The sequence below is a fragment of the Brienomyrus brachyistius genome, chromosome 2 (assembly GCF_023856365.1).
Source record: "Brienomyrus brachyistius isolate T26 chromosome 2, BBRACH_0.4, whole genome shotgun sequence".
NCBI classification, from domain to species: Eukaryota; Metazoa; Chordata; class Actinopteri; order Osteoglossiformes; family Mormyridae; genus Brienomyrus; species Brienomyrus brachyistius.
Window position 1 is genome coordinate 23,979,858 of NC_064534.1, and position 20,564 is coordinate 24,000,421.

Genomic DNA, 20,564 nt, shown 5'->3' on the forward strand with positions numbered 1-20,564 from the left:
GTGAAGCTGATGCTTTTTTTTTGTTTGTTTTGTTTATCCCCGGTAGTAACCCAGGAAACCCCTCCCTCTGGGCCCTTCTGTCTCAACTGGTGCCTCAGTACTATCCCAGAAAAGCAGAAGTGAGTCGCATTGGAATATTGGTGACAGAGCTCCTGGTAGATAAACACGCCATTCTGCTGAATAGCTCCAGTGATTCCTCTGTAGGGTGTTCCTTTTTCAAAACAGATGGACAGATTGTTTATTCAGGTTGTGTGGATAGAAACACTTACAGAAATAATTTGAAATCAATTTCCTTATGGCTTTAAGGTAATGGGAAGTATCCATGTGAGTTTTAATTAATCGTAAGCGCTGTGTGTCATAGGGAGGTGCAGTTGCCGGAGCGGTGGCATGCCACTCCAGTGTGACTCAGGGAAAGGTAAGGTCTGTTTAAGTCTATTAAAGATTCCTCCGGTAGTGGGAGGACTCATTCCTGCTCTGGCCACTACCAGCACCAGTGAATTCCTGAGTGTGTATACAGTCTGTTCTGATTGATGTCCCTTTATTTCCTTCACTGTGCAGCCAGAGAAATAACATTTCTTTTAAAAAAAAAGTATGTTTTGACCTCAGCTATTTAAAAATCATAATGACCCTCCAGAGGCCGAGTACTGATATTTTATAATAAATCTATTGAGACTTCCAATGAAAACCATATAATTCTGTATTAACTGCACTTTTACTGTATATTTGAAAGGTTCTATAACGGCTGCTGGTTCTACATCGATAGTCCTTAACCCTGCTTGCCCCATAAACTCCTAAATAAAGTATTTGATCTATTTAAATAATTTTCCTAGTTTACTTCTGTCGTAATTTGTAATCTGTTCCAAGTCAGATTGATGTTCTGGCTGAGAAAATTGTATTGGATGGATAAATAACGATATGTGCTGTTTTCGCATCATTTTCATGCTTTTTAATACCAGTACTCTTTTATTTCTGTAGAAGGCGCTGTTGTTCAGCGGCATTAATCAGCTGGCTGCTGGCCGGCACTCAAAGGAAGACCAGAGGAAAAATACCTTAAAAACCATACAAAGAGCTATTTTGCTTTCACCAGGTATGACACAGAAATGGAAATAATGTGAAACTTTTTAAAAATGTATGTAATCTTTAAATACTCAAATGATGTTATTGGGAATGGAAAAATATTTGTTTTAACCTGCCCTGATTACCTTTACTTTGCATATACATAGATTGTCGCCCACTTTAGGGGTTCCTTTGCTTTAGCTGACTGATTTCCCTTCCTGCTCTTGGTCAGCTGACCCGGCCGCCTGGGCCGCACTTATGGCAGCCTGTCACACGGAGAACACGGCCAGCTTGCTCTCTGGTGGGGCCCCTAACTGGCGAGGCCTTGAGAAGAGGCTGCTAACCGTGGTGTCTGAGAAAGGTCAGCAGTCATCGCCAGTCTGTAGACCATCCCCCTGCCGTTTTAGCAGTTGTGGTCTCTGTGGGATATTTAAAATTGCTGATATTTTGATCATAAACATTTAAAAAAAAAGAAAAAATAAACAGACAAACAGAAAATAAAGAAATACAAATTAAGCGGCACCGTAATTTACATACTTGTTTGCATTTTCTCTTGCCTACTTTACATATGACAGCATCCAACATTTCTAAATACTCTGGGCTCTTTGTGTTAGAGACAAACATGAAAATGGTACTCGTATTAAAGTTAAAGCCAGGGCTGAGAATTGTGACAAAGGCCCGGCTTTTGTGTTCCTTGTTCCCAGTGAAGGTAGTGGAGGCGGTGGAGAGGCCGCAGGCTGTAGCCCTGGAGGGCTGGGCCTTGCAGCAGGCTGTCTCTGGGCTCAGGCAGGCTGGGCGGCACGTGGAGGCAGAGAGCCTCTGTACTGAGGTATGATGGAAAACCTGCTTATGTTCTCTGCTGGAACATCACCTGCAGGTCTGCCACAAGTCTCCTGATGTCACTGCTCATTCCCCATCCCTGTGTTAAAGCAGTAGACAAAGATGTTGTCTATTTTCCTCACTTTCTGTGCTCCTTATTCCTGTGCCATCTCTCAGGTTCTCAGAACGTCACCAGGGCAGCCGGCAGTCTTTCTGCTGCTACGGCAGATCGAGTGTGAGAACTTGCTGCAGTCTGCCACCACTCTGCCCAGCTCAGTTTTAGACCAGCTTAGCAGCACGATGGTTGCTGGCCAGGCACCCCTGTCCGCCTGGCATGTGAGTATAACCTGCCTGTGGACAAGTAGCCTGTGAACTTGTCAGTTACACCTTCAGAATCTCATGTTGGTGACCTAATATTGCCATGGAAGCCTTCTGGTGTCACTGGAATTTATTAATGTCATTGACCATCACAGTCAAGGTCAATTGCGAGACAACTCAGGCTGTTTATTTTTGTATTCATTTTGGTTTCTTTATATGTAGTTTATTTGTACATTTCAAGGATATGTTCCTTAAGTAACTCCATTTAATTGCCAGTAAGACTCTCAGGAGTTTGACAGTCAAATACTTTAAATATTTTGGTTTTCCCATAATTTTCAGGAAGTATGACTCCTGACCGATCAATTCTTGTTTAAGGGAAAGACTGCATCCGAGGTAAATATTTTGTGTTTACAGAAGCCTCTCTCTGCTCCTATCACCCTGTCTTCCCTATCTAGTGGCTGGCAGAGGTATATCGCACTCAGGGTCTGCTGGTCCAGGCTGTGATGGTCTATAGGCAGAGCCTCCAGCTGGCCTCTCAGATGGGGCACTTCAGCGGGAAAGTGGCCTCACTTCTGCGGCTGGCCCTTCTGGTTCTGGGCTCCTGCATGGTGAGTCAGGGCATGAGTGCGGGGATGCAGTCGCAAAGCACAGAACTAAGGGTCACAGAAGGGAGTATAGCCCCTAGTTAACTTATTGACGGTAACATACAAGGACACACAGAGACAGGACTTTCAGAGGGGAGGGAGAATGTTGAAGTACCACGATGTTCAGCAGAGCAGATGATATTTCTGTTGGAATGTATAACATCAGAGCCCATGTCCTGCAAAACCTGTGAGCCATTTCACTATGAATAGCACCAGGTATCCCTAGACCTTCTCCGTTATAGAATGTGGGAATGAAAGTGTAGCTCGTGCCCTTCGTTTCTAGGCCTGTGAGCCCAGTGCTGAATGGAAGGACCTGGTTCTTGAAGCTACTTCAGAAGCCCTAAAGCAGGGCCCCTGCCCTGTGGCACTTCTCATCCAGGCTCTGCTGCAGTTCTCCCTTAAAATGGGGGCTAGGTAAGTACCATTTAGTCTTCCTTCTCATGTTATTATGAAGGCTTTGTTCACTGCAGGTGCTGGATCCTGTTAGGCAGGTAGATTATGTAGAGGAAACTTATAAGTCTGTCGCAAGACAAGATTTCCCATATATCCTCAGTTAACCATGAATTGTTGAGAGGCCATGGACATACCATTTTTCTGTAATAAAAATATTGGTAAGCTTGTTGTCTCCCCTTCATTCAAAGCGTTCACGCCCTAATCCATGAACCTTACAAGGAGATAATACAAAAAACATTAATAAGATGGTGGGTGCTTTCTATAGTGGTTTCATTTAAAATGTGCATACTTGTTACTTTTGTGGTGTTTCTTCTGGAATGCAAAATTATGAAATACGTGTGTATCTCTTTTTGTTATTCTTTTTTGTTTTTTTTTTAAACCCCCCCTAAGCAGGACAGCGCTCCATGCCGCCTGACACTAACAGTGTGCTTTGCGTAGGGAAACACGACGCCAGTTGGAGAGGATTGTTTACACCTCTGTTCCTGGGCAGCCTGAGACAGTGGTGTCAGTGGCACGCTGGTACCTCCTCCGTCACTACCATGCCAAAAATGACCTGGAGCCAATAGATGTAAGCATCTGCTTACAACATGAACATCCATAAACATCCCATAAACATTCCATAAACATTCCATACAGTATCAGATGTCAAGAATCCAAGCTTTTAGTCATTTTCTCGAGACAGTTGAAACATTAACAAGGTGAAAATAAGCACCTTCTGTCACTGAACATGACAAATTCATTACATCGGAAGTAGTTGTTCTGTTTGTGGAGTTATGAATTATAGATATTATTCAGTCTGTCGAATCCTCTATGCATCGATGGCTTTACGGTGTCTTTGTTTTCCTGTTTCCGCACAGACACTGATGAATCATGCCAAAGCATCAGGGGACTCCCGGCTTTTGGAGCTTCGAAAACGGCTGTTGTGTTAAAGCAGGATACGAAGGACTGTCATATTCAGTCATCACAATGAACTGTAGTATTTCACGTCTGTGACTTTGACATTAACCTTCTAAAATCATGCTGAAGCCATTTAAAATGTCTGTGAGCTGCGCTTGTTACAGGTTTTTGAATTGGATCCACTTTGGTTTAATTATGTACTTTTGTAAATTTAAGATTTTCTGGACAGCCTGAAACACTCAGGTGTCTCTGCTCTTGCACCAGCTAGCTGGTGAAGAAACAATACTAGCAATATTTGCCTCTGCAAATAACTACGTTTATGAGTAATTATTAGCAGAATATTAGCATGGCATTATATGGAAAAGGAGAAGGCTTGCCATTTAAGTCTCCTTTTATTCCCAACATTGTTGATGAACACACATTTGTGAATGGGTAAATTACTTCTGTTTCACTGGTGTTTTATCCTTGGGACATTCACATTTCCAAAACTTCTTTGAATAAGCAAAATGCCATTGTACACTGTATGCCAAATGAAGAAAAAATAATTAGTGAAACTGTGCCCTCTGCAGTCCATTCTGAAAATTACATTCAATAAATGGAAATTAATCGAATTTATTGTGCACATACGTGATACATTTGTTCCTAGCAAACAGATAGTTACCAGAAGAGGGAGCTCTGCTCATCTTTTGTAGCTGTACCTGTCCTGACTTGCAGCAATGTATGCAAAATCATTTGTTTAGAGTACAGACTGAATTATTTCTCACACAGGAAGTTCAGAAACATTTTCATTAGCACATAGGTTTAGACCAGTCAGAGGGGATAGATATACATGAACTATTTGTAAGTAGATAACGTAAAAACATTTTTTGCCTACAATGAAATTTAAGAAGAAATTTTGCAATGTTACTTTGCATGCACCACTGCATATTCATGTGGTTCTCAGCTCCACAATCTTATGGCGGATATGCTTGATGTCGTTCTCAAGCTTCTGTCGATCCAGCTGAGCCTTGGCATCAGAGATTTGGCTTAAGGATTCGATCGCATCGTAGATCAATTGAAAGCCTGTCCACCAAAAGAATTGGTTTCTCACTAGCATATAAAATCCATGTATGCTATGTTTCAACAAAGTTTTACAGAGATACAATTAACAGAACGTCATCTTTGTCTCCAGTACTTGGGAAATGAGAATTTTAATTTGTATGTCAGGAATGAGTGATTCCTTGCATTGCATGGCTTTTGTGAGTCCTCTTAAAATCAAAAAGCTTTTAGTATTTTAGTTTAATACTGAACATACACAGTGTATTAACAGCATAGAACCATAATAGACAGTTTTTAGTTGAAGCAGTAAAATTATGCTATTTCAAGCGCCTTCTCTGTGCCATTGCATGAAGAGCAGCAAACTCACCTTGTGAGTTTACCTGGTATAGATTGCAGTGAAAACGCTTGAAAAGTTAACTGCATCGCTTGATGCTCCCATGAGAATGTGACTTGGAAGACCCTGCGTTAGCTCATGCCAAACAGACCTGAATGGTACTCCTTTCTGATCAGCGCCAGCTCTTCCCAGATACTCTTCTCCAAGGCATCAAGCTTGTCCTCGAGGTTCCTCGGCGTGGCAGCCTTGTGCTCCTGCTCCGTGCGCCCCTCTGCTCTCTCAACTCTCACCGACAAGGGACCAACACATTCTTGGAACTTCTTCTCAATCAGTTCCTACAGATACGCCTTGTCAGGATCCAGGAAGGAAGGTTCCTTCACCGTTCTGATACTCTAATAGGCCAAATTCAAGGGTAACAAAAGTATGGAGCAACAGCAAGTAATCCAGTAGGAAGCCTCTGTTTTGAATACCCATTAAAAAGTATACCCCCCCCCCCAAAATTTAATTTGGCTAATAACCCCCCCCCACTAAAAAAAAAATAGATCTTCGTCTGTCAATTACTAAGCTGTTCCTCTCAATATCAAAGTCTCTCCCATTCCTTTGGCAATGAAATATTAATGTTTGATTCTAAGTTTTTAGTTTAAACCTGAAAAGATGCTACATTTCCACAGTCAATAATGGTACATAATAGGACAAAACATTCTAGCTTGACATTTGTGGTTTTCAGTATTGTACATGTGTCCCTTTCAAGGAGTGTTTCCTTACTGTTATATACTCTTATATCAACATTGTATAGCTATTGTCACTGCTCTGCTGCGTCTGCATAGTTTACCATCCTGTTGCACAGCAGAGAATGTTGCTGCCCACTGGATTGTGTCTGCATGTCTGCAAAGAGGCGCAGCTGCTGCTCAGTCCACTGCTTCACCTGCCTGCTGTCATCACTCAACCTCTTCAGGCTATCGGAGGTCCTGCACCACAAGATGACAATGGCAGCGATGATTTGGAGAAGAAGAATATATTCGTAACATTAATTATTGAAGACTAATTCCTACAAAGCTTCTATTATACACCGTGAAGACATGTTCTCCTTTTGTCAGACCGTCCGGCAAGAACATGACGTTGCTATATAATTACATTGTGAAAGATAGGATAAGGAAACCTGCAGAAATCTACTTCATGTACTTTCAGAGAATGTTACAATATGTGGTTTTTGCCCTGAAATCTGTTTAGAATTGAGCCATTACTCCAGAGAGACACAAGTATGCCTGAGTACAATATGATTACATTTTAGACATGGCTACCACAGCCCCATTATGCTACACAGTAACGTCAAATCAGGGCTCCTGTTACATCCATGACATTGGAACGCTGATGAGAGTCAAGCACTTTGTTAGTGTCACCACCTAATGGACCTGGCTTTGGGTAATAAGCCTGACTGCATTCCCTATAATCCAATGCATCATTGCATGTATTAACTTACCAGTGTCCAATATATTTTTGTTGGATTATGGCCGTCTATAAAGCTTCTAGTCAAATGTAATATTATCGAATGTAGATCTTTTGACTCTGAAATCTCTGCCGCCAATTATGAGTGGAAAGCACCATATAATTTCTATAAAACCCAAATTTTACCCCCCTCAGCTGTACCACATATTTTTTTTCTTGCAGTATCCTACACAGGCTTTTATTTATTCAAAAGGTGTTTTTTTCTCCTGTTAAGAAGCACTAGAACTTACTTGATCTCCAGGAGCTGCATGTCTCTGGACAGATTTCCCTGTGTGACCTTCAGGCTGCTTTTGTGTTCTGCCATGGCAGCATTCAACTTTTCCACACTCTGCAACCACTTGGCAGACAGACTTAATTAGACTCACAGTGTCTCAGTCAAGTTTCATATATGTAAATATAAACACATGTACTGGCACTCCATCCGGGGTATTGCCCTGTTTTGTGAAATGAAACTTAAGGTGCATATAAATAGCTTTAAAGCTAATTACCTTTCGCACAGTGCAGTGTATATATGTACTGTACTGTATACTATGGTATTTTTCAAATGTTATATACTTTAACTTTTGTATTTGTGATCTTTATGCAAGCCTATTATTTCCTATATGTTTTCAAATTCCCCTGTTCATACAATTTCTGTGGCAATTTTTTAAACATAGCTGTTAATATGTCGTTATGTTCACATCTCGGCTAAGTGTGAAAATGGTATGAAAATATTAATGTACATCTCAGGCATGCATGTTGTCACAGAGTAAAATAACCAGTTTCACCCCAACTCGAAATTAGTTTGGTCCCAATCAGGCATGTTGCCAGATAGTAAAATAACGAGCTTGAACCTCCAATTAAATTTACCAGACCCTTCTCAAAATTAATTTCTGTCTATGAGCCTGACCTCAGGTACCAATAGTCTGGTTAACTTGCTTCTTTAGAATTAAGATGCAAGGCAGATACAAATCATCAGATAAGTTAAATAGCACCATGTCTGTTTGCATATAGATATTTAAAATGCAAAGAATTTCCAGTAGGAATCATTGACAAAATGAAAAGAAAACTGTTTCTGTGGATACATATATATATATAGTTTCACATTATTTTAAAACAAAATCAGGAAAGCACAGCTTGACATAAAATGTCAGATGGAACTATCCTTATCAAATCAACCTTTATCTCAGTCTCCCGAAGTTGTAGTTCCTGACTGCTATGAAGCTTTGTAATCTGCTGCTGGAGTTTATAAATTTCCCTTTCAGTTGCACTTATAGCCCCAGAGAGTTTAGCAATGCTGGCATCACACCTGGAAAACAGAACAGAGCATAACAGTCCACTGTACACCTTCCTTATGTGGTAATCGTATTTTTACAAATGACCACAATTCCTTCCATTTTCCAAACCACTTATCCTACTGGGTCACATGGGGTCCAGAGCCTATCCTGGAAGCAATGGGCACGAGGCAGGGAACAACTGGATGGGGGGCCAGCCCATCGCAGGACACACTCACACACCATTCACTCACACAAGCACACCTATGGGCAATTTAGCAAGTCCAATTAGCCTCAGCATGTTTTTGGATTGTGGGGGGAAACCGGAGTACCAGGAGGAAACCCCACGACGACATGGGGAGAACATGCAAACTCCACACACATGTAACCCAGGTGGAGACTCGAACCCGGGTCCCGGAGGTGTGAGGTAACAGTGCTAACCACTGCACCACCAGTGCAGAACCATGATTCCCTGCACTGCAAACAAAAAATATAGGCTAATGCAAAAAATAATGCACTGCTACTGAGTGGCACTGCTTCACTTTTCAGATCTTCAATGTGTCTGCAAAAATTTTAAAAGCATGCATGAAATACATTTTGAGTTATCAGGCTAAGAGGATCAAACTTCTTGAGGCTGCCCTTCTCTTTATCACTATGCATTGTTGCTTCAATTTTGGTGTGATTTGTCTCAAAATATGATCAGTTCCAGATTGATCAGGTCCATCATATATATTTTTAGTCATTGCAACAGAATCATGTCTAAAACTGCCCTTCTCTTTGCTGTCACTATATGGTACCAGTAGTTCTGCAAGTACGGGTGCCAAGGGTGCTTCAGCACCCCCTCTGGTTGTTGGTGGTAACGCAGGGTCAAAATATTGTAGGGCAGATTGCTCATGCATGTAGTTTTCGGCAAAGAAAAACATTGTTTTATGTTAATCATCTCACAGTGGGTCAGATGTGACATTATGATAATTTCTCCAAAAAAAAAAAAATGTTTACAGCTACCGATCATACAAAAGAACTATTGGTTATTCCAACTTTTATCACCCAGAGCTCAAAATGTTAAAGTGCACCTATGTGTGGCACCCCTTCAGTTTTGGTGCAATTAATTTCAAAATTTGATCAGTTCTAGATCTTCACCAGATCTTTTGCAATGCATCTGCAAAACTTAAAAAATATCCATGAAATTCTTTTTATCGTGCTAATGAAAAAGTAGGGGCGGCATGGTGGTGCAGTGGTTAGCACTGTTGCCTCACACCTCTGGGACCCGGGTTCGAATCTCTGCCTGGGTCACATGTGTGTGGAGTTTGCATGTTCTCCCCATGTCATCATGGAGTTTCCTCTGGGTACTCTGGTTTCCCCCCACAGTCCAAAAACTAATTGGACTTGCTACATTGCCCGTAGGAATGCATGTGGGAGTGAATGGTGTGTGAGTGTGCCCTGTGATGGGCTGGCCCCCCATCCTGGGTTGTTCCCTGCCTTGTGCCCATTGCTTCCGGGATAGGCTCCGGACCCCCCGCGACCCAGTAGGATAAGCGGTTTGGAAAATGGATGGATGGGTGAAAAAGTACGTGCGGCGATGGCAGACTTTGTCCCTGTCCTGGGAATACAATAATCACAGTAGCGATGACCAGAAATTTGAGTATCTTATAGGGAAAAATAAAATACAATTCACTCTAGATCCATCCAAGAAACCACAATTAATCTTATTAAAATTTCCCTATTACTCAAAAATTTCCCATTTTGGCATAATAAAGAAGACTTTAAACACCAATTATCTGTGGCTAATGGGCTGTGGTTGTTACGATCAGTTACTGAGAATGTGTACTGGCGTGTATTTCTCAGAAGGGCTCTAGCTGCGACAGAATGACACTCACTGTACCAGGACATCTTAATCCGGATACCGGATACCGGCATTAATATATGCAGTTTGTTTCAGCAAGAAATCATACTGAATAATCCAATATGTCTTGGCTACTCTCTAGGAAAAGTGTGTCAGTTACAAAGAGGTTTTTACTGTATTTCCCCAGAAAAAGGAGGTTCTGTGGAGCTACCTGAAATGATTTATAACCTGACATCGGACCATAATGTTATGCTAAAAGCTGTGACCCTTATAAGCGCCCAAGCTAGGTAATAATTAATCACGTGAACATTCCTAGAATTATAATAGTGTCATTTAGTGTAGTAGGGAAATCACTTAGTACTGTAGCCTGGGTGTAGTGGGGACACACATCTTACACTTATCATGAAACTTCCAGCAAAACAAGCTTACATCATCATGTGAAACCATCAAGTATTAATTACAATTTTGCTTTTGTCTTTGTGAGTGTCACTATTGCCTCACACCTCAAGAGCTGGAGGTTCGAATTCCACATTGATTTTATTTGTGTGGGATTTGGATATTCTCCCGTGTAATGCTGGTTTCTTCTGGGCATCCTGTTTTCCTCTCATAGTCTGGGGACATGCTGTTAGGTTAAATGGTATCTCTGACCCCCCCTCCCACAGGCAACCTGACCAGGATATGCACTTAGAAAATCAATATATGGAAGAGTTTTTAAGTAGCAGAAATATATGCATATTTTTTTTTAGTTTTGAATGAAATATCCTATGGTAAGAAGGTTTGCTCCTGCTAAGATACCACAAAAACAAGTTAAAGTTCTGCTAAGGTACCATGTAAACATGTTAAAGTTCTGCTAAGGTACCACGTAATCATGTTAAAGTTCTGCTAAGGTACCACATAAACATATTAAAGTTCTGCTAAGGTACCACGTAATCATATTAAAGTTATGCTAAGGTACCACATGAACATGTTAAAGTTCTGCTAAGGTACCACGTAATCATGTTAAAGTTCTGCTAAGGTACCACGTAAACATATTAAAGTTCTGCTAAGGTACCACGTAATCATGTTAAAGTTCTGCTAAGGTACCACGTAAACATGTTAAAGTTCTGCTAAGGTACCACGTAAACATGTTAAAGTTTTGCTAAGGTACCATGTAAACATGTTAAAGTTCTGCTAAGGTACCACGTAATCATGTTAAAGATCTGGTAAGGTACCACATAAACATATTAAAGTTCTTCTAAGGTACCACATAAACATGTAAAAGTTCTTCTAAGGTACCACATTAACATGTAAAAGTTCTGCTAAGGTACCACGTAATCATGTTAAAGTTCTGCTAAGGTACCACGTAATCATGTTAAAGTTCTGCTAAGGTACCACGTAATCATGTTAAAGTTCTGCTAAGGTACCACATAAACATGTTAAAGTTCATGGCACTGAGTCACACACCTGGCCATTCTCCCCCTCAGGTCTCCAATGCCCATCAGATTCTTCTGATCCAAGCTCTGCAGAGCAAAACTGCTCCCAGAGGATATGTGGTCCCTCAGGATGATCTGGCTCTCCAGCATCTAGAGGAAATGCTGTGTTCATCAACTTCACAATTTCAAATGATACACAACCAGGCTATACTAATATATTTTAGATGTTTTAATAGCTCACATTTAAAAAGATCAATTTATTATTTAAAGGGGACATCTCCTAATCGTAATTGTAAAGACATCAATTTTGTTAATCCAAACATTTTTTGAAAAGATACTGTTCATATACACTTTTGTAAAAGAAAGAAAGCGTCATCAAACATTTATTTTTCAGTTTAATGTATTAATTAAATGTCTGTGGAAACTAATAAGCTGCCATAGTTTTTATTATTACAGACATAAAACAGTATAAAAGCAAAGCATTGTTAATAAAGACAAATAAAATACAGAAAAAAAGTTTCTTTTCATAATGTCAAACAGAATTTCACTGAAATTTTTATAAATCTCATTTATGAAAATCGCAGCATTTTTTAATTACGAAGAATAATATCAGAGGTCACTTAAGAAAATTAGACCATTAACAGATTTTTTTATTATTCCACGAGTTTTTAAACTAGATCTATTGGTTGGTATTTTAAAACAGCTTGATTTTTGGGGGCGTGGTTTAGTTTGAGTACGACACACTGAGTCCCAGGAAAAAAAGCTATTTAATCACTTCATGAAGTTAATTTGATAAGAGCAGTATTAGTACACAAGGCTAGAAGTTCACGTATCAGTCATTCACTAGGCTCAAATAATTCTCATGAGTTATTTTGTTGTCACCGGATCGTACTTCTCATACCTCGATGTTCTTGCTGAGCTGCCTAACGATGTGAGTGATGGTCTGTACATGATTCTCCAGCAGTCTGCGTGAAAAGGCCTCTGTCTGCACAGATGTCTGTGTGGTACGCAGGCTGGTAACAATGTCATCTTTGATGCGAACAGCTTCTTCCAGTAAGAACGCCATACTGTTCTCTGGATTTGTCGGCCTACATTTCAGAGATCCTGTTCTAGGGGAAGTTGGATAAATAAACCATAAATAAAATGCTTCACTAGCTTGCAGGCGTCTCACAAACTTCTCTTTCTTACTTTACAGCAGGTATTGCAGTTATTAACACAATGTCCTGTAAAACAAAATGGTTTTTATTACTTGGATTTGATTAATTGAAAATTCATTGTGATCACGAAGGAACTAAATATGATGCAGTTCAATACAATGCAGTTTATATTCTCATGACATTATAATCTTTGCTAGAACTGACTGGCCATTTTCATGAGACCGGTAGACACACTGTGCTTGGACTGTCTGATAACGTCTCAGCAATTTTTAGGATTAACTAGTAAACTGTAACCTACTAAACATGATGTTACATACTTATCAGTGTGTGGCTGGTAATTATTTAATGTCATTTCTTCTGACATATCCTTTTTGCATTAATCGCCTGTGGTTTTTTCTGTAAAAAAAAATATATATATATATATATTATTATTAACTGATTTGTAAGATTCTTTGCTGTATGTTGATATTATTTTCATGGTAACATTCTTCTTTGTTTCTCATGCTACAGTATAGTTACATACCCAATACACACACATACCATCTAAAATCATCACAATATGATAAGCCAGTCATCAGATTTCAGCATGAAAGCACTGATATCAAATAACAAATAGTTCATATTACTTTTACTTCAATTATACTTACATATATATACAGCTTGCTTGTTTTGACTATAGTGAATGGCACCGAATTTGTTTGCCAAGGTCACCTGGTTACTATTTCATACCCAAACAAAGGCGTGTCTTTGCAAACCTGACACCTGGATATAGAAGACTTAGTGACGGCCTGCTCAGTTTACAGGACCATGATGATAGAATCCCAATATATTTCTGTCCACTTGACTTCCCGTCAGAGACCTGCCTATGCTCTCTGCTCTGACCACATGCACAATGCAGCCACCTAGACAGTATCCACCTGTAGGTAATTCAGGACTGGTGCCTTGGATGGCTGATTTGCACGTAGCCAAAAGGACACACCCCAGCCACGCACTGCTATAATGGATAATTAAACCAGCTCCCGCTGCCCCTCAGATGTGTTGGCAAGATCAGTCAGGAAGCTGCTGCCGCAGTCGCCGGCCGTAAGCGACGAGTTACTCTGCGGCTGTCAAAAAGACCCCCTGCCCCTGTTTTTGGAAATTTCATCTCCAGGGATCGAGCTTCTGTTTTCACTTTCCTCCACCAATCAGCAGTAAGTACCACTGACAGTAACCCTGTAACCTACGCCAGGATGTCACAAGGCAGGGGGCACCCTGGATGGAGTGCCAGTCTCTTATGTTTACTGAAACAGATAATTGTGATAATCAGTTTATGTTAATAATTTTATATGCTGATTATAATAGACCAGGGGTTCTCAGCCAATACTCTAGTGGTCTGAGGAACTGTGGCAGAGAAATGCAGGTCTCTTCATATAGGGCTGCCGGTTGATCCAAGCACTGAAGTATTTATATATTTATATACTTTCATTTGGTTGGGGGTAGCAAGGTTTCTCATTGGATAGCACTGTTATGCCCCACCTTCAGGGTTGGGGGTTTGAAGCCCACCTTTGCAGTGTGAATGAGGAGCTTACCTGTTCTCACTGTGGTGTGTGACTTTTTTTTATCTAGATACTTTAGTTTCTTACTGCAGTCGAAAGACCTTCAGTCAGGATAATCAGCATCTCTAAATTACCATAGTGGGTGTGTATATGCCCAGGACTGACATCCGCTTTGCCTTGTGGTCTATTCTGCTTGGTATATGTTCCAGGCCCCTATGCCACCTTGTCTGGGATAAGCAGCTGAAATGTATGTGAAAAGTGTAATGTTTCAACATAGGAAAATACATCTAAACAGGAACCTGGTGCCTTTCATGGTGCTTAAATTCCAATGAATCACTTAACGTGCTGTAGCTGAAGCCTCCAGGGTTTGGTCATCTTACAACTTGCATTTTAAGACCTGACCTCTCAAAACTAATCTGCTACAAGAGCTATTTTACACCAAAAGTTATGCAAATGTAACTGTCACAATTCATAAATAAATATTTCTGCTTATTCATCCATTTTAGGATTAGCCCAGTGAGAGAAATATTCATATAAGAAAAGCATGCTGCCTTTCACGAAACATTCCTCCGCGAACGTGATGCAGCCTTCTCTCCTGAGATCAATGGTATGGTCAATACATACAAAAGACTAATGTAATTAATCAAAAATCAAATAACGGAATCCATGAAAATGCTTGGTTTAATTTCAGACAATACTTCACATAAAAGACTTAGGTCTCAGTATAGTTATGCCTAAATATATATTTAACTTCATGTGCAGAGCAATATCTGACTTAACCTTATTTCTTGCAATTTAACCAAAACCCTGACTGGTTGAGTGTGGACAAATGGGTACCAGTTTCTTAGAGGTTTGATTCACCAGGTTCTGAAACAGCCAGAGTGTAAAGGTCAAAGGTTATGACATAGTACTAGACATAAAGAATCTTACATGAATCTTACATGAATCATACACGAATAACACGAAGACAGTGGAAAGCCCATATAATAAATTAGGTTAAAAATTAATTCACTGTCTGTAACCACTTAGAAAATGGCCAAGGGCCATATTGCACTTAAGGTGGGACATTCAGGTGCCCTGGGTGAGATCATGATCCCCCTCCCCCAGCCCCCCCAGCTGAAAACAAATTTCATAAATTCATTTATATTAAAAACATTCCAGTAGTACAGGGGCACAGGGTAGACAGGGTATAACTAGACAGCTCATGTCTGTTTCACAAGTGGCAAAATATAAAAACTAATGTGAATATCTGTCATGTCAGTAATGCAGTCAGGGATATTTCTTCTGATTTTTTCACCCAATCAAACGACACCCTTCACACATTGCCTATAGGGCGGGCTGACCCTCTGACTCATGACTGTCTGACCCTCCTGTCTCCTCCCTCACTTGGCCCTCATGGGCCATGCCTGATGCTTCTTGTCCAATGTTAGTCCATGTATTTAAGTACTTGTTTGTCTTATTGTCGCTAGTCCAGTCATTAGCATCTCTCCTCTTGTCAGCCCACATCCTTCGGCATTGCTATCCTCTTGTTTTTGATCCCCCATGGTCTGTTTCTTTCCAGTCCATTTGTTTTATTTCATTTAAATAAAACCCCTTATTGGTTCATAAAAAACACCCGTCCTCAAGTCCTTCAGCCCTCGTATTGTGGCAGCCTATACCTCTGCTCTGGCTTCCATGCCTCATTGCAGCCAGCCGATTGGATGCTCCAGGTACCACGGATCTGATGACTAAAGTGGTTACCAACACAGCGCAGACCACCCTGCCTCCAAGTGAAGGACTTCATGTCCTTCTTGAAGGCTCATCCGGAATGGAGGTGAAATCTCATGGTCTGGAGGATCCTTGAGGCCATGGCTCTCTTCTGGTCTGTGGTGGAGGTGTTAGTGAGACTCCATCTGGACACGGATCCCCAGGAGGCAGAGGTCTGGCACTTGTTGGCAGAAGTGCAGGGAATAATTGAGCACAAGACTGCTCAGCCTACCACTTCTTCAACGCCTGATGCAGGTCAGCAGACCACTTCTCCAGGGCTGGCTGTGGTCCTGCCGCCCGCTTCTCTAGAGCCCTCCGATTCCGCATGAGAGGAATTTGCCTTGCATGCTGCCTCCCCACAGTTTGCCGCAGATTCGCCCACTGGCTCCTCACAGTTCACGACAGATTTGCACACTGGCTTCCGTAGCTCACTGTAGATTTGTCCACTGGCTCCCTATAGTTCACCAAAGATCCACCGACCGGTTCCTCCCAGCTATTCATAGCGTCTTCTGCCATTTCCCATCACAGGAGGAAAAAGCAGAGGAAGTTAGCAGTCCCCATGACTGTCGCCCCGCCTGACCTGGTGCCTCCAGCACCTGGTTCAGGAGAGGTTGCCACCACACCTCCAAAATCCAACCTCAGTGAGACCGCTCCACTGCTGTGCCTCTGGAGCTCGTCTTTGCCTCCGCGGTGTCTCCGAAGCATGTCTTCATCTCGCTCATGTCTCTGAAGCCTGTCTTCACCTCTGCTGAACCCCCAGAGCACATATTCGCCTTTGCTGCACTCCTAGAGCCCATCCTTGCCTCTGTTGCACTTGCAGGGTCCATCCTTATTCCTCAGCCTGTGCCCCCGGCTCCTGACCCTAAGATTGTCACTCAGCCCCCCGGCCCTAGGGGGGTCCTTGTGCTCTGTTCGCCTCTAGGTCTCCCAGTAATGCCTTGCTTGTCTCTAGGTGTTCTGGCTGTACTGTGCTCGCCTCCATGTGTCCCAACTTTGCCCCACTTGCCTCATCTTTTGACGTCCTATTGGCTCTAGCCTCATCTCCTATTGTCGCCTCGGCACCCGCCTCATCTCCTATCATTGCTTTGGTGGTCTCCCTTGGCTCGTCACCACTGACCACCTCATCCCCTACTGGTCAGAACCAGTCTGACACCCGACTCTCCGGTCGCTGCCAGTCCAACTCCTGACTCCCTGATCAAAGAGGCTCCAGTTTTCCCAATGATGCCCACCCGTGCCAAGGCCTTGAGGAGAGAAACCACAGCACCCTCCTGCTCCTGTCCTGCAGTCCCTTCAGCACCCTCTTGTCTTGCTGACCCCTTGGCTCCGGTCCTTCTGGCCACTCTGTACTCGCCAGTCCCACTGGCCCTTCAATGCCCTCTGGTCCTATGGTCTGGACAGGCTCAGCCTTGCCAGTGAACGCACCCAGGAGGATCTGCACTGAGGATCGTCGCCTAGATTTCCAGTGTCTGGAAGAGTTTCTGGACACCCCCTGTTTTCGTTCATTGTGCCTCAGTCCCTGTACCAATGCATGGTACTGCCTTTGTTTTTACCCAGTCTGTGTCCCCAATGGCTGCCTCTTCTGTAACCACTCCTGTCTCTGTTGCCCCTTATCTGCCCTGTCGTGGTATTATCTCAGGTTCTTCTGCTCCGAGGTCCCCCTTGATGTGTAGTGTTTGTTCCTGGCACCTGGTCATGTTGGTCTGTTTCATCTGTCCTTTGGTAGGTCCTTTGCCTGTTCACCTCTCCTGTTGTCCCGACCCCTGTCTGTTCTGTCCCTTTGTCATGCTGTTAGTCCTGCCCTATCCTTTCCAGTGGAAAGGTCCCTTTGACCATTTGTGGTGTCTGTCCTGTGTGTCCTGTCGGTCCTGCGATGCCCTGTCCTGCCCGGTGTCCCATCTGTTCCTGGCCCAGTGTGTTCCCCCTGTCATTAGGTCCTATTTATTTCCAATCCCGGTTTGTTTCATTTTCTTTCAATAAAACCCCATTTTGGTTTGTCAAAGACACCTGCCCTCAAGTCCTTTATCCCTCATATCGTGGCAACATGATGCAGGATATTCCTTTGAACAGAATATAAGTTACACACACAAGACAATTTCACAACATCATTCAATCTAAATTACATATTGCTCGATTTGCGGGAGGATATCTACTGTACTTTGAAGAAGTCAAAGTCAGAATGTTGTCAGTTCAAATCCTATGGTCAGCAAAGTGACTTCACTGTTGGGACCTTAACAAGACCCTTAACTCCCAATTTCTCCACGGACTGCCTGGCCCTGCCTTCTCAACTGTATATCATTTTGGATAATAAGTGTCTGCTAAATAGATGTAAATTCCTTATTCAGATATTTCATTTTGGGGCAGCATGGTGGTGCAGTGGTTAGCACTGTTGCCTCACACCTCTGGGTCCCAGGTTCGAGTCTCCGCCTGGGTCACATATGTGCGGAGTTTGCATGTTCTCCCCATGTCGTCGTGGGGTTTCTTCTGGGTACTCCGGTTTCCGGAGGCTAATGGGACTTGCTAAATTGCCCGTGCATGGGTGAATGACTGTTATGTGAGTGTGCCCTGCGATGGGCTGGCCCCCCATCCTGGGTTGTTCCATGCCTCGTGCCCATAGCTTCTGGGATAGGCTCCGGACCCCCCGCGACCCAGTCGGATAAATGGTTTGGAAAATGGATGGATGGATGGATGGATATATTTCATTTTCAGAAGGGCGTTCCATTAAAACAAAGTCCGTTTATGAAAAAGAAGCAAGTTTTTAATTGGTATTATCTGTTCTTCCTTTCTTCTGAGGTATCAATTTCCCAGAGGATCAGCCCATTGTTTCTGTTCCAATTAATCTTTTCTTAATCTCTTCTAAGTGTCAGTGCTGACTATCCTCTGAAGGGGAGGGGGCGTGGCTTAGAGTTCTTTCTGGAGAGAGGATTCACATATTGATTAGTTCGCTGTTCCTGTGTGCAGTGATCCATTCTGTTCCACTCCCAGCAATTCATTCCCAGGCCCAGACACTGTTTATTGGTACAGCTCTTTTCTTTCATCCCCAATGTACCAGCCCAAGTTTGTTTTTTGTGTCTGCTGAAAAGGCTCCTTTATTTTAGTATTTACTGTATGGTCATTTTTCCCAAGGCTTCATTTATGCTATTAAAGCCTGCGCTGTAGAAACATTTCTTGTGCTGTAAACAATCACACAGTGCATGGACATTGTGTGCATTTGTGAGAGATAAAACAAAAGAAGACAGACTACATGTTCCCAAGACAGGACACTCTAACTGGAAATTCTTTGATTCTCATGGCAGGTCTTGATGCTTGAGCACCTGCAGTATCCAGGAAAACACATGGTACGTCACAAAGATGCACTTATAAAATGATGGGAAATTGAAACGCACCTGAGAAAAAGGTTTAAAAAAAAATACGAGGCTGACATTTAATCCATATTTTAATCTGTGGGATAAATGAACAGGTTTATTTTTTATTTAAAAGTGAGGCAAATACCTTACATTTCAAAAGCATGCTGGTGAAAATGTCTTCAGTAGATTTTGTTCAACATTTTTTTTTATATAGAAAATGCATTAATACACTGAATACATTTATCAGGTTTGCTTTCACTTTTCAAAAACTTCATTGAATAAGATAGGATACTCACACAGACTCTCATGGTATCAAATTAAGTTGCTGCCAGGAAGACAAATACCCTGGATGCCGTCCTGTCCTCTTTCTACTTTTTTCTCCATGTAACCGGTAGGTTCCTGAAACAGAAAACCGTGCAGTTAACAGTTTAACGCAGTCAAGTTTCTCATCTCACTTAACAGCCTTATCGTATTTCCGCTTACAGCTTTAGCGGTTTGACACATAAGCCTCCAGACTAAAGACTAAACGCTGACCTGCTGTTTGCCATTAAGTGAACATTTTTTAGTCGGGGTCACAGAATACAATAAGTCATCCACACTAAAGGGAACAGCTCCTTCGTTTCGATCTGCTGGGTGAGCAGATCGATGGATGTGTATAGCGGGCCACGTTATCATTAACGTCGCAAACCGGACAGAATGGATGAGAAAGATAAGAGTGATCATACCGTGGAACCAGAAGCGGCGTCCTACCAGAAAACCATGTGGAAGAGTTTCCAAGAGAAAACAAAACCGTTTCTAAGCCCCAAACATGGGTCTGATTGCCGCAGTGCAGACGGAAAGAAGGAAACTGTCATGCGGATGTTCAGAAGAAAGAAGAAAAAGGCTTTGGACCGTGAGTTTTCATCCTCGCAGCCGAACCTTTGCTGCTCCGCTTCGGTGCCCCTCGACTGCGAGAGATCGTTTTATGATGATCCGGATCCGATCAGCAACAAAGCGCGAGCGGTTCAGAAGCGGCGCACCATAGATGCGGAGTCGGGACGGGAGTGTGTGCCTGCGGGACGGGAAAGCCCGATGCTCAGCGCCTGTCATATGGTGCCGTCCCACCAGAAGAGCTCGTCTTTAGGCTCGGCTTGCTTTGACTCACTGATGGTGGATCCCGCCCAGGATGGTGTAGGGGAGCAATTACAAAAAACCGACACAAATTGTGTG

General features: G+C 42.4%; 3 protein-coding genes across 9 annotated transcripts in view; 2 read left to right on the top strand and 1 right to left on the bottom strand.

Annotated features, from left to right (window-relative positions):
• ttc37 (tetratricopeptide repeat domain 37) overlaps window positions 1-4,798 on the top strand; it is a 24,238-nt gene extending 19,440 nt beyond the window's left edge. Inside the window, exons 32-41 of the mRNA XM_048982883.1 lie at window positions 47-119; window positions 362-415; window positions 976-1,087; window positions 1,289-1,417; window positions 1,761-1,885; window positions 2,053-2,211; window positions 2,649-2,801; window positions 3,121-3,251; window positions 3,729-3,858; window positions 4,148-4,798. Of these exons, the coding sequence (XP_048838840.1) occupies window positions 47-119; window positions 362-415; window positions 976-1,087; window positions 1,289-1,417; window positions 1,761-1,885; window positions 2,053-2,211; window positions 2,649-2,801; window positions 3,121-3,251; window positions 3,729-3,858; window positions 4,148-4,219 (1,138 nt within the window). The 3' untranslated portion in view covers window positions 4,220-4,798. The remainder of the gene's footprint in view (window positions 1-46; window positions 120-361; window positions 416-975; window positions 1,088-1,288; window positions 1,418-1,760; window positions 1,886-2,052; window positions 2,212-2,648; window positions 2,802-3,120; window positions 3,252-3,728; window positions 3,859-4,147) is intronic.
• fam81b (family with sequence similarity 81 member B) lies at window positions 4,573-20,220 on the bottom strand. 3 transcript variants are annotated; one of them, XM_048983144.1, is made up of 10 exons: window positions 20,081-20,220; window positions 19,652-19,754; window positions 13,048-13,126; window positions 12,475-12,682; window positions 11,605-11,723; window positions 8,224-8,353; window positions 7,296-7,402; window positions 6,392-6,527; window positions 5,711-5,894; window positions 4,573-5,249 (listed from the first exon to the last, which is right to left on the bottom strand). In XM_048983144.1, the coding sequence occupies exons 3-10, from the start codon at window positions 13,092-13,094 to the stop codon at window positions 5,116-5,118; spliced, it is 1,065 nt and encodes a 354-aa protein (XP_048839101.1). In that variant the 5' UTR covers window positions 13,095-13,126; window positions 19,652-19,754; window positions 20,081-20,220; the 3' UTR covers window positions 4,573-5,115. The 3 variants fall into 3 exon arrangements, with proteins under 3 accessions (XP_048839101.1, XP_048839106.1, XP_048839117.1); XM_048983149.1 differs by lacking the exons at window positions 19,652-19,754; window positions 20,081-20,220 and adding an exon at window positions 13,378-15,287; XM_048983160.1 differs by lacking the exons at window positions 13,048-13,126; window positions 19,652-19,754; window positions 20,081-20,220 and having other exon boundaries at window positions 12,475-13,041.
• Window positions 19,765-20,564, top strand: part of LOC125712651 (multiple C2 and transmembrane domain-containing protein 1-like) — a 108,490-nt gene continuing 107,690 nt past the window's right edge. For 3 of the 5 annotated variants that reach the window (XM_048982937.1, XM_048982941.1, XM_048982995.1), the window contains exon 1: window positions 19,766-20,561. In XM_048982937.1, coding sequence (XP_048838894.1) covers window positions 20,052-20,561 — 510 coding nt within the window. In that variant the 5' untranslated portion in view covers window positions 19,766-20,051. Of the gene's footprint in view, window positions 20,562-20,564 lie in introns of all 5 variants that reach the window. The other 2 variants (XM_048982951.1, XM_048982968.1) reach the window with 2 other exon arrangements.